This window comes from Zophobas morio, unplaced genomic scaffold, assembly GCF_036711695.1.
Source record: "Zophobas morio isolate AGI-343-1 ecotype UQ-CSIRO unplaced genomic scaffold, CSIRO_AGI_Zmor_V1 ptg000014l, whole genome shotgun sequence".
Taxonomy (NCBI): Eukaryota; Metazoa; Arthropoda; class Insecta; order Coleoptera; family Tenebrionidae; genus Zophobas; species Zophobas morio.
In genome coordinates this window covers 13,801,887-13,814,891 of record NW_026972119.1, presented here as the reverse complement: position 1 = coordinate 13,814,891, position 13,005 = coordinate 13,801,887, and the positions used below count along the sequence as shown (strand labels likewise).

The window sequence follows — 13,005 nt, the reverse complement described above, 5'->3', positions numbered from 1 at the left end:
GATAATAAATGGACAGGATCTGACGTTAACTAATTATCGTATGAACACAACAGTCGACATTTTCGGCATTTACATTATTGCAACCATCATTGTGGTCGATAACATGCTGTCAACAAACCGTAAATTCAGGGAAGTTGATATAACTCATCATTACTTGGTGACTATTTAACAATGGAGCAGTAATTAGCGGAGAAACTCATTTTTTCTTAGTTTATAATTTAACGAATTACTTAATACGAACGTAATGCAACTATAAAAGCTAGTGCCCGCATGTAATCTACGAATAGAAAGTGGTTTAATGAAGTCGATATCGGTTTTTACGCCATAAAGTGCACTTTTCTCACATGAATGTGAGATTGCTAAACACACGTAGCAACAGTTTTAAAAAGCTGGCAATAACTGAAAGATTATGGGGTGAACTGAGTGTCATTAGAAGGCTCGAAATAACTTCGACGAGTTTTCTTATTTATTATTTCCTAAAATACACAGCTAGTTTTAATAAAATTCCATTAAGACTTGATTTTATTCGTTCCAAGGATAAGTTTGCTTATACTTTAAATTGATATCACCCGAAATAAATATTAACTCTGATTATTATCGATATTTTTATTGAATTAAGTGAGAAACTCATTTTATGTGTATCCGAAATAATGCATGCATAACACGTGTACAAGAATGTTATCGATCTATTGTAATTTTTTCGTATGCAACATGCATAATCGATGTTAACATTTTTAATCACTACGCTGTGATTATAGTATTAAAAATATACCAGCTCATAAAAGCATTTTTAGAATCAGAGGTAGAAACAATTAACGTTTTATGCATACGAAAAACTTGTGTGTAACATAAAATTAGCTTCAATTTAGTGTTGTATGGTGAATTTCATTGGAAACGCCATATTAAAATTACTCCCACGATAATACAGTAAATTTCATCGAAATTGTTGGAATTTTGTTGCTCAATTTGCACTTGGTTCTTTGAAGTTATTAAAATAACGTACGCAGGATTGTAATAAAAATGTGTAAAAACAATCACAGTGCAATAAAAATGTGTTTTTACAGGAACTCGTATTTTAAACGGTAATTAAAAAGTTGAAATTACAGCGAGAATATGAACAAGTTATAAAATTATAGTGTAATAAAATCAACAAAATTTTATGCCCAGTCATAGAAAAGCTAAAAATAGCTTAAGTTTCCTTATTAATTACAATATGGAAAGCTCTTTTTCCATGGATCACCAATCTCGTATTAGTCTCAAATATAACCAGTCAAATATTTTGGCAACTGAAAAACGGTACTTCTACGAAGTAAAAATTTATAACAAGGTCAACAATAAAACACGTTTATTCTATTTTAGAATCATAATATTGTCCATAATCACCCAAATGCGGGCATTAATTGGCGTTTATGGCACAGATCAATCAAAAATCGTTAAGCAACGATCGATTAATCATTTAAATTAATTAGCTATTTAAATAAGATCCGATATTCAACATTTTTGTGAAAGTTGAGGAAAATCACATTTCATTAAATCATTCCCTTGGCGACTTGTATTCGCATCAGCACAATTCACACAATCAATCATGCCAGAAATACTCAATATTTCGTTAAAAATATTTTAGAAACTAAAATAGAATAAAACGTAATTGTATGAACCACGGGCATAATTGTCGATTATGGCCCTCGGGAAATTAAAAGTCCTCCTACGTCGGGCTTTAAACATTCCCTGGTGCCATAATCTCTTAATTATGCCCTTAAAACATGGAGTAAATAGCTATGTATAGACTCCTTGAAACTTTTCCGATCTTTTGAGAGTTTAAAAATTTATGTAGGTGGCAAATCACATTCATGGATGTTTTTCGTGTTTTTTCTTTACTCTCTTGGATATTCAATTCGCTTTGACGTCAGTTGAATCATCTGTAAACCTTAATATCTCTTATCGACGTAAATTTTTTTTTTCAATGACATCTAGTTGTAAACAACGGTTCCTTAGGTGTGTCACTTGTATATGTTTTTCGGCACGATATGTTCAACAGGTGGTATGTTTTCCTTTATATTTAAATATGAAACCACAATGCTAGCTACTTTTCAATGCTGATTTGAATTTAATCTCTGGTTATATATTTAGAAGAGTTGTCAATCCGCGACAATTAATATTTCTTGGAAACAAAATGAGCAGCCTGTTTTACAAAACATTGGCACCAAAAGTTGTCATATACAACTTAACGAATTTTTATTTTTTGGCAAAACATATAGAAGTCCTTGGAATATTATATCAACAAGATACTACAATTAATCGACGTGAAGATATCTTCGATTTCGTAATTTAAAGTACATATGGATGCAATTTTATTAAACAGAACTGTATATGTTATTTAGGTATGATAACTCCTCTAGAAAGGTCATCACATCATATATATCATATCCCCCCTCAACACATTTAAAAGTATTTATTGAAAGCTTAACACTACAATTGGTATTTGTTTGAGTGTTTAAATATGCGATGGTTGACACTGGTAACCTTAATTGGTAAGTTTTTAGTCTATATCAAACTTGCAAATCTGGACAATCAGGTTTACTTACATGTTAAAGGTTACACTCTTCACATTATCTTTGCCTTCAATCATCAAAATGAAGCAGTTTATAAATGGAATGCAGTGGTTAGAGCCGGTACCTACCTTCCGGTACCACACGCTTCTATGTCGACCTTAACCGGAAAAATACACTTTAAATCCACCAGTGACACCACTTATGCGAAAATATCAAATTTAAATTATAAACTCTACAACGGACCCTTAGACCACGTCCAAGAACACCAAGCTCACGACCTTCCTCTACCCGAAGAAGCGAATGAAATCGAAAATGTTTTCCAAATCGTCTACAACGACGGATTGGTTGCCAAAATATTGACCCAAAAAGATGAAAAAGAGTTTTCTCGAAATGTAAAAAGAGCTATTGCTTCTATTTTCCAGATGAACAGTTCTATAGTGAGTAGAACTTACCAGCACCCTGAAACTTTTATCGGTCGGGAAAATTCGCTACATGGAAATATTATAGTCGAGCACAGCATCTACCCAAGCGAAAATGGGCAACTAGAAGTACACAAGTTGTACGATATGGCAAACACTCGTGTGTTCAGAGATATCTCCGCTGATGCAAGACATTCTCACTGTGAAGTAAAACCAGAACACCCTGTGATGCAAAACAGTAAAAGAATATACACAGTTGTTACAAATAACGAAAACAGAGTTGTTACACACATTAGAGCAGTGGGAACTATCGTGTACCACCCGTACCAAGCAAAATCTGACGCTCAGATCATTTTTGTTGACCAAAAGTTTGAGTTAGTAAAGGACGGGCCAAAAAATGAAGAGTACCACCTAGACCCTCCACTATCTGAACTAGATTTGACCTACCACCCACACGTTTTGTTAAACAGCGGGCTACTAGATGAAAGCAATGGGCGTCACACCCCCGATTACGAAATAATTTTGCCACAAATTCGCCAACTGCTAGCCGACATCTCTGCGTATTTACAACAGAACCATATTAAAATTCAAGGACCCGACACAAAACACGAACAACTTATTAACAGGGTTCAAAGATTGCTGACGAGATTAGATGCACAAAAATTACACGAACTCCACAAAAGTTTACAGCAAGACACTCTGGACATTTTTATTCAAGTTCTACCACTTATTAGCACCCCCGTTTCTGCTCTATACATCAAGGACTTGATTATTAAAAACGAAGTGAACGACGAAATTGCGGTAGAACTTTTACAGAAACTTCCAGACTATTTCAGTCCATCCACGAAACTGCTCGGTGATCTGGAAGACCTCATTCATCTGAACGACAGTTACAGCTGGGAAGTACGCAAAGTTGCGATTCTCAGCTTTAGTACTCTCATCTACAGATCGTATCTCTTCGCGAAAGAACATGCACTGGGAGAATCAGAAGACGATTTACAAAGTCCCTACCAAAAATATGTCGATGAGTACGTCGCCAGGTTGCAAGGGTCCAACGAGTATAAAGTCCAAATGGTCTACACCTTTGCCTTATTCAACATACGACTCCCCATCACTCTCAAGTACCTCATTCCAGCTTTGAATGGTGAGTATTGGTCCGACCAGCATTTACGGTTATTAAGCCTATGGGCAGCAAGTGCCTCTCTGCTGGATTCTGGTTCTGTATTCGAAACATTTTGGCCCATTTTCTCAAATCGCAATGAACTAGTAGAAATAAGGTTGATTGCGTTCTATTACATCATGCATTCGCAGCCTAGCCACTTTAGACTGAACAATCTCTTCACGTATTTAATTACCGAAACGGAAAAGGAAGTCTACAGTTACTGCTATTCGTATCTACAGTCGGTTTTGAAGTCCACGAACCCTTGCAATGAAGAACTGCGTCTCAAGATTGCGCAGATGTTGAAGTTTAGCCCACCACCTCGAGGCGGACTCTCGTCAGTAAAGCATTACGGGTATACAGACTCAAAGTTTGGTTTTGGATCAGAAATACAATATCATGTTATTAATACGAATCGGTCACATCTTCATGCAGTGTTTTTGTTGTCCCACGAGCATGATAAATACCAAAGGGACCGTATGTTTTTTGTGAAAATACACGACGGACGTCCCGGAGATGCCACCTCTATATTTTCCTTGTATAAACCTTACGTAGAAAGGGTAATAATTAAAGGTGACTCTCCTCACATTGAAGGTGTTTTCCTAAAACGCGACAAAGTTGTCAATACTTTGTATGTTGACGAAAACACTTCACTTGATATCCAAAGGACTCAACAATGGTTGTTCCAAGACGATGATGTAAGGAAGACATTTTTAGATATACATTATCAACAACATCAAAGAGTGCTGATACCTACAGATATCGGGTTTCCTGCAATGTGGGAGTTTCTACAGCCACAGGTTACTCAAAATAATATAATCAGAATTACAAAACGGTTAAACTACGAATTCGGATATCGATATGTAAACTGGATTCACTTTCACCACGGTCTCAGTTTTTACAATCCATTGGGAGACATTTGGCAAGGTGTTGGCAGATATCACTGTTATGATGAAGCTTGGCCTTTCAGTTTCAAGTGGTTTTGGAATAGCGTAGGCAGTGTTGGTGTATCTTGGGAGAAAAATGGGTTTTTTGAAAAAAATACAGGCGGGGTGCGAAGCCATGTGAAACAAATGGTCTTTGCTAAAAGCGAAAATCAACACGATATCTTGGAACAGTCAAGTCCCCATTCCAAACCCTTTCACGTTGTTAGTGATGGCAAACGATTCAGACACGACGTAAGTACAACCACAGTACACTACTCCTTCTAATTCTTCCATTTTAGTACAATTTAATCGATGTGGATGACTTCAACACAGGCCACAAATTATACGTGAGTCTTTTTGATAGCGACGTACACGTTTCTAATGGATCGTTCAAACACCAAGTGACACAGTTTGCTCAAACTTACACCAAGCAAATCCACACCCCGATTGACCATTTAATACTCTCTCTTATGAACTGGAGACAATACACCATGATAATGCCAGACCCAGGAACGCATGGTTTTATTCTGCAGGTGGTACCAAGTCAGAAGTACGACATAAGCAACATCAACTTATCTTTCTACATGGGACTGAAACATGAGGATTTTCAACTAAAATACGACATAGAAAGTAATAATCAGATCTTGAAAAGCTGGGTTGCTAATTTATCAGTGGAAATCAATTTGGGTTACACTTTTGAAAAATTCAAACTCAATTTGACTCGCGTAATTCCAAAACAACAAGATTATCGAATATGTGTAGACGGTTTCAGGAAAACTACTAGAGAAATAAGTGGTCATTTTAGCATCAGTATGGGTCAAATTAACAAGGACGTTTGTCCTCATGATAGTGATATTGAAGTCGATGTGATAGCAAAACGATCCTTGGAACAGACTGATGGTAACCACAAGTACTTGTCTTGTCAATATGTCGTTCCTTATTTTTTCAAACCTTTTAATACTGCGGAATGTTCGGCAAGTCCGGACACACTCAGACGTTCCGAATACCATGTAAAAACAAAAAACTTGTCCAACGAACTTAAGAAAAGTGCTACCAATTGGTGGAATCGCTTAGTCAGGTACTACCAGTCTTATTATACGTTTGAAGAGCAAAACAACGACAACCTCGGCAACGAGGATTTACAAGTTGAGATAGAATTTCCTATGCAAGCCAATGAAATAGATGTTCACGTCGGTACTTCTCAAAATTTACATCATTTGAGTGGAATTCCTGCAGGATATTGGAGTTGGTTCGGTGTATCAGCAGATAATGTAACGTCCCCTCGACAGTTATTCCGCCTTTTTGGAGATGAAGCACATCTTCTATGTACCGTTTATTTTGATCGTCAATATTTTAACGACACATTAGTTTCTAAAGAAGTACCGAGAAACTGGACTTTGTATGTAGACCGCGGAGGTGTCATCAGTATATATGCCAAAGCTACATCAAATAACACACTTGTGAGTTAGTTATTTTTAATGTTTCACTAAGTAAATAGCCAATTTTTAGGCAATGAAAGCAGTCACGGGTGACGTTATCTTAGAAGTTAATCCGTATGGTGAAAGCTTCCAGATTGTTGTAAACGGCAAACAGAAATCTATAACAGAATATTTCCAACACAAATGGTTCATTTATCGTCCGTATGTAGATTTTAATCTACCTAGCGACTTTCTTTTCAAAATTGGGTTTGGTGTTGAGTATGACACCAATTGCTTAAAATTTTTTGGGTACCGTAGCTTTGACGGTGGACTTTGTTCTCAAAAGCAAAATACTGTAGGGACAAATAAATGAGATATTTTTTTTAATTAATTCTCTAATGACTTATTATTAGTGAATCAGATCAGATCTTGATGTTTCCCTTGTTTAAGGTTTTCTAAGAAATTTCTGGTACTACCGCACGTCTGTACCCAGCAGCGAGGGTATTAGGCTGCTCTACCTCTTCTCTGTGGGTTTCCATAATCCCATATACGCTTAGTTACAATAAAGTGGACAAGGACCAAAATTTCTTGGTTTGATCAGAGAACATAGAGAAGCGTCATAGTTTAAATTAAATGACGGTTGAGGACTCCTCGACTTATGTTGGCAACAGTGTTTGTTTCTAACTAGGAATAAAATTAACTACAATAGAAAAAATGTCATAATATTTTTAAAGACGCGTTTTACTTTCGACAAATTGACACTAGATTTACCAGAATATTACAATGCTTAATGTTTCCTTCACTTTAATTCAGGTCACACGAATTACAGTTCGTCGTCTGAGAACTTGTTTGATCTACAGACCAGAGCGCACTCAGGCCAATGTCGACTCTATAAGCGTTCGGAAACGATTTATTTATAAGCCATGATCCGTGTGATCTGATACACACCGGTTTCGACCATAATTTCTTGCTGTTTCAACTTTCGAATTCTCAGTTTTTCGAAATTTTAGTTTGGGGACTTTTCTGTTTACTCCTATTTATTATTCCATTTTTGGATTTTACAATTTCTCAATTTTTCAATTTCTCGGTTTTCAGTTTTTCTCTTCAATTTTACGATTTTTCAATTTTTGACTTTTATAAACCCTTTATTTGTCGATTTTTCAATTAATGGATTTTTCAGGTTTTTTGGTTTTTTAATTTTTCTTTTTTTCAGGTTTCTTTTTTTTCAACTTCACTTTTTTGATTTTTCGATTTCTCAATTTTTCAATTTTTTAGTTTCTCAGTTTTTGGACATTTCAGTTTTGGGATTTTTCAGTTTACTTATTCTTATTATTCAATTTTTCGATCTTACGATTTTGCAGATTTTTGATTTTTCAATTTTTCGATTTTTTTTAAGGTTTTCGGTATTTCGACTTCAGTTTTTTGATTTATCGTTTTCTCAATTTTTCGATTCTGTTTTGACATTTTTCAGTTTTTCGATTCGTCAGTTTTTCTTTCATTTTTCAGTTTTTCGATTCGTCAGTTTTTCTTTCATTTTTCAGTTTTTCGATATTTCAGTTTTGGGACTTTTCAATATTTGTGTTCTTCGACTTTTCCATTTTTGACTTCTGGATTTTTCGATATGTCGACTTTTTACTTTTTCGATTTTTAAATTTTAGATTTCCCAATTTTTTGGTATTTTAATTATGCAATATTTAAAATTTTTGATTTTTCGATTTCTTGATTTTTCATTTCAGCTCTTCCATATCCATCTCCGGGTTTTAGATTTTCTATTTTTCAATTGTCGTTTTTTCAAATTTTCGATTTTTCAATTTTTCAAATTTGACATTTAAACTGTAAATTTTTCGATTTAAATTTAATTAATCGATGTTTCGATTTTCCCATTTCTTGACTTTCGAGGGTTTCGATATTCCTGTTCTTCAATTCTTTAATATTTCGATTTTTCATTTTTTAGTTTTTTTAAGGTTTCGATTTTTCGATTGCTCAATTTTTCGACTTTTTTAGATTCTCAGTTTTTGGATATTTCAGTTTTCGATATCTCAGTTTTGGGATTTTTGAATTTTTCAATGTGTCCATTATTTTACTTTTTCGATTGTTCAATTTTAGATTTTTTAATTTTTTAAATTTTAGATTTTTCAATTCCTCGATTTTTCAATTCAGTTCTTCGATATTTGAATTTTTCAAGTTTTCGAATTTTTCAAATGTTTCGATTTCTTAATCTTTTGATTTTTCGACTTTCCGGTTTTAGTTTTTCTGTTTTTCAATTGTGGTTTTGTCAAATTTTCGATTTTTTTATTTTCAAATTAGACTTTCATAAACTCTCAATTTTTCGATTTTTCAATTAATCGATGTTTTGATTTTCCCATTTCTTGACCTTCGAGTGTTTCGATTTTCCTGTTCTTCAATTCTTTAATTTTTTGATTTTTCAATTTTTCGATTTTTTAAGGTTTCTATTTTTCGACTTAACTTTTTTGATTTTTCGATTTTTCAGTTTTTAGATATTTCAGTTTTAGCATTTTTCAATATTTCAATTCTTCGGCTTTTCTATTTTTGACTTCTGAATTTTTCGATGGGTCTACCATTTTACTTTCCGATTTTTCAATTTTCGGATTTTTAAATTTTAGATTTTCCAATCTTTTGATATTTTAATTTTTCAATGTTTCTTAATCTTTCGATTTTTCGACCTCCTGGTTTTAAATGTTCTGTTTTTCAATTTTTCGATTTGTTAATTTTTCATTCCCCATTTATCGAGATTTGATTGTTCAGGCTTTCGATTTCTCAGTTTTTCAATTTTTTATTTTGGCCTATTTCGGTTTCTCAGTTTTTCCAGTTTTCCATTTTTTCGTTTTTTCGTTTATTGATTTTTCCAATTTTTCAACTTTTAACTTTTTGTTTGTTGATTTCTCTATTTTTCGATTTTTCGACTTCATCACTTTTCGATTTCTCGTTCTTTTGATCTTTCAATCTCTCAATTCTTCAATTTTTCGAATTTTTAAGTTTTTTGATTTCTCGATTTATCGAGATTTGGATTTTTCGATATTTTGATTGTCAATTTCTCAATTTATAAATTGTTTAATTTTTAACTTTTTGATGTTTCGATTTTGGCCTGTTTCGGTTTCTCAATTGTTCGACTTTTCGACTCCACGATTTCTTGATCTTTTGATTTTTCGATTTCTCGATTTTCCAATTTTTCGATGTTTCGATTTTTCAGTTATCCAATTTTTTAAATTTGGGAGTTTCGATTTCTCGATTTTTCGTTATTCGGTTTTTAAATTTTAGATTTTTGAATTTTACATTTTTTCGATTTTCTAATGTTTCATTTTTCGATTTTCAGTTCTTCGATATTTCGATTTTTCAATGTTTCGGTTTTACGATTTTTTAAGGTTTCGATTTTCCGATTATTAGATTTCTCGATTTTTCGATTTTTCGATTATTTTAATTTTTCTTTTTTTTTCTCACTATTAATATCATACAGTGTATCGAAAACAACCACAAAAATTGTCACTAAAAACATTTAAAAATTCATACAAAATAGAACACAGTGTTTCCAAAACATTTTCCCGAAAAAATCCATAGGGTTATTACGATTTCAACAATATTCTTAGTTTAAGATGTTTTGCTAGTATAAAACACAAATAAAGAATTAACTCTTAGTTAAACAAAATATGTAAAATCATCTAAATATGTACCAATTATAGTCCAAACCAACCAAATCGGCTCTGAACGCTTAGAGTCGACATTGGCCTGAGCGCGCTCTGGTCTGTAGATCAAACAAGTTCTCAGGCGACGAGTTGTAGTGAAACAAATTTTTTTATTGGCATCGACTATTTAAATTTGGCGCTTGTCTTTGGCGGTTGAGGATTCCAATGTCTAAATTAATTGATTACAAAAACTTGAACTTGAAACGAGAACTTTCTGAGATAATATTTTAAACCACGCACTAGAGTGATTTTTTAATAAAAATAAATATGTATTTAAAAAAATTATTACAGGTAGATCGGAAGTAGTATTTTTTTTATTAAAGATCTCCCATTTCCGTCTGGCTGTCGTTCGTCTGTCTGTCTGTCAAATAAGTAATTTTCGAAACTACTGGATTGATTATTGTTAAATTTGATATGTATTTTAGGAACATATATTTAAACTTGTGCATTTCTAAAAGTTCTCGTTTCGAATTCAAAACTTTCTGTAATCAAACTTGAAAATTTTGTCGATTTTATTCCATCTGAGCGTTTATGGAATTACCGAAACCCGCAGCGCAGAGGTGGAGACAGCACTTTTGCGTGCGATAGTACATCTGCGACGCTTATTCGGGGTTATTACAGATTTATGTACACACAATTGCGATAAAATGAGGACACTATATCATATTACCCTGTGTCGCTTAGTCACACGAAAGGAAGTCAAAAAAATTAAAAATTAAACACAAAAGCAGCGCAATCAGCTTGCGACAAGACACAAAGATAACATTTTCATGACTTCATTGTGTGAAATGCAACGAAGTGATTTCCACAAGAACCGTAAATCTAATTACGTACGGTAAAAACAACTCAGCAGATTTATATCCTTGTTTATGTTAAACGCAATTATGGAAAATTTTAAGGTTGTTACAACGTCGCGCCGGTTCAACGCTATCAATCATTGCAATTTTCAATTTTTTAGTCTCGATACAATTTCTAACGTCTCTCGCACAATCGCAACGATTTGAAGATGTGTTCAACACATGTTTGCCATTCTGCATGTATGAATACTTAATCCCGCTTAATCCACATGTTGTTTCTAATTATAATTTCTCTTACCGCAAAAATTTCTGCTTAATTAAAAATGCTTCCGGTCTTGAGGAACTTTCAAGCTTCGGCCCTGACTGCGCCACCAGTTCAATTAGTCAACCCGCAAATTAATCTCATTAAATCATTAGGTGCATGTTAGTTTCTAGATTTATTCTGCGAAAGTCATTAACTAGGAAAAACTTTGGACGCAGTGCACTTTTTATCTACTCAGCGAATTAGTCCAGTGGCGAATGAGTCATCAACATCAACTGTAAATGATAGCCCGCAAACATCTACATCCTTTCACAAAACACTCGTCTCTGTTTAGTCCGTTATCAGTCTTATCAGTTCATCTTGCGTTATTGTTTATCGCTAGTGGAGCGTTCTAGAGCAGAAAGCTGAAAAGAAAATAGAAAAGATGCGTTTATCTTCGTAATTGACTATTCAGCGATTGTGGATTCTATTACGTGCCGCTTACGACATAAAGGAGATAATTGTACCATTGCGATAAGTTAGATGGTAACCTATATATGGTCTAACCGATAATGGATTATGAAACAATAATTTGTAACTTACGTTTCTAATGTGAAAATTTTGCAGTTCTTCGTTTATTAATCACACAAAAAATATCACACACAACAGCAGTGCAAATTAAAACACATCTATAAGATTAAATTAAACTGTCACGGTTGGTGTGACTATCGATGATAACCGTAATCAGTTAATTACTATCATAAATAGACTTTTGTTTATATTTATTAAAACACAGTTTTGAAACATATCCGTGGACACAAGAAGACAGGGGAAGTCCTCACTCAATATCGTACATCCGTTCAGAACAAAGAATTTTTAAACGTTTATATTTGATTTGCAGACCTTAGCGGACGTTAAATTTTAATAGTAAACAAAAAACTGCAATAAAAGAATCTGCAATCATCTACTTACTGAGAACGGACCCCTCAAACATGTCGAAACTAAACAATAGCAACAATAAAAATCTCATTACGTACTCTTGTGCTCATCTAATGGCGTAAAAATGAATAGCGCAATTTATTCGTTTAACCGCGATTTAGTTTGGTCCTGAACGAATACGCGTCAGACGCAATGAAATGTGATACTTTGTCCTGTCTAAGGATTTCCACATAAATAAAACTCAGAAAAATGGTGACTATAGTTTTATGATTTTTTTCATAGCGGATGTCCGTTGCATTGACTTCGCAAAATTTATTACTATACGCAGAAATTCGTTATCGTCCATCGTCCTTCCTCATTTCATTAGACAAAAGAATGAATCTACATCTTATTCTCAAAACGGAAACATTGTAATACAAAAATATTTACAACTAAAACAGTAGTTGTTTGGTTCCACGTTTGTAACTTTGTCGCAGTCACTAAGCTATTGAACTTCTGTTGTATACTTACAGAGCCAACTATTGTAGTCAAACACGTGTTTTGGCAGACTACAGAAGCTGCCTAAATAAGAACTAACTGAATAAATAAATTTTAGCAGCACTCCTTTACCCACCGTGGGGCATCAATTTTTGCCTGACAGTAAAACGGCTTTAGTACATATCGACATTTTCCATAATGAACTAAAATTATTAAATTTGTGGCACAGTTTTAATTTAACGGTAATGTTGGACTGCATGACCGGGATTCGAACGTGTTAATTGACACTTTTACATATTTTGTTCGCTGCATATAAGCATATCAAGAATTGTAAATTGTTAACTGTACCTACACAATTAACAACTGCCAAGTAGAG

The 13,005-nt window shown here is 33.8% G+C and overlaps 2 protein-coding genes across 5 annotated transcripts in view; one reads left to right on the top strand and one right to left on the bottom strand.

Moving 5' to 3' along the window:
• The window catches only part of LOC135128560 (protein draper-like), a 45,565-nt gene that overhangs the window by 25,306 nt on the left and 7,254 nt on the right, over positions 1–13,005 (bottom strand). The window contains exon 1 of one of the 4 annotated variants that reach the window (XM_064055442.1): positions 11,817–11,909. The exons of the other annotated variants lie outside the window; for them this stretch is intronic. The gene's annotated coding sequence lies outside the window, so the exon portion shown is untranslated. Of the gene's footprint in view, positions 1–11,816; positions 11,910–13,005 lie in introns of those variants that run through there. 4 annotated transcript variants of the gene reach the window in all.
• Positions 2,442–6,865, top strand: LOC135128559 (uncharacterized). Its single transcript, XM_064055440.1, has 4 exons — positions 2,442–2,531; positions 2,595–5,308; positions 5,356–6,516; positions 6,566–6,865. The coding sequence occupies exons 1-4, from the start codon at positions 2,501–2,503 to the stop codon at positions 6,845–6,847; spliced, it is 4,188 nt and encodes a 1,395-aa protein (XP_063911510.1). The 5' UTR covers positions 2,442–2,500; the 3' UTR covers positions 6,848–6,865.

What these genes read in the sequence shown, in the direction of transcription:
- LOC135128559 (XM_064055440.1), top strand. Translation starts at nt 2,501, where the DNA reads ATGCGATGGTTGACACTGGTAACCTTAATTG. An exon ending in GACACTGGTAACCTTAATTG is followed by an intron (nt 2,532 to 2,594) that starts GTAAGTTTTTAG and finishes TACATGTTAAAG; the next exon opens with GTTACACTCTTCACATTATC. An exon ending in GCAAACGATTCAGACACGAC is followed by an intron (nt 5,309 to 5,355) that starts GTAAGTACAACC and finishes CTTCCATTTTAG; the next exon opens with TACAATTTAATCGATGTGGA.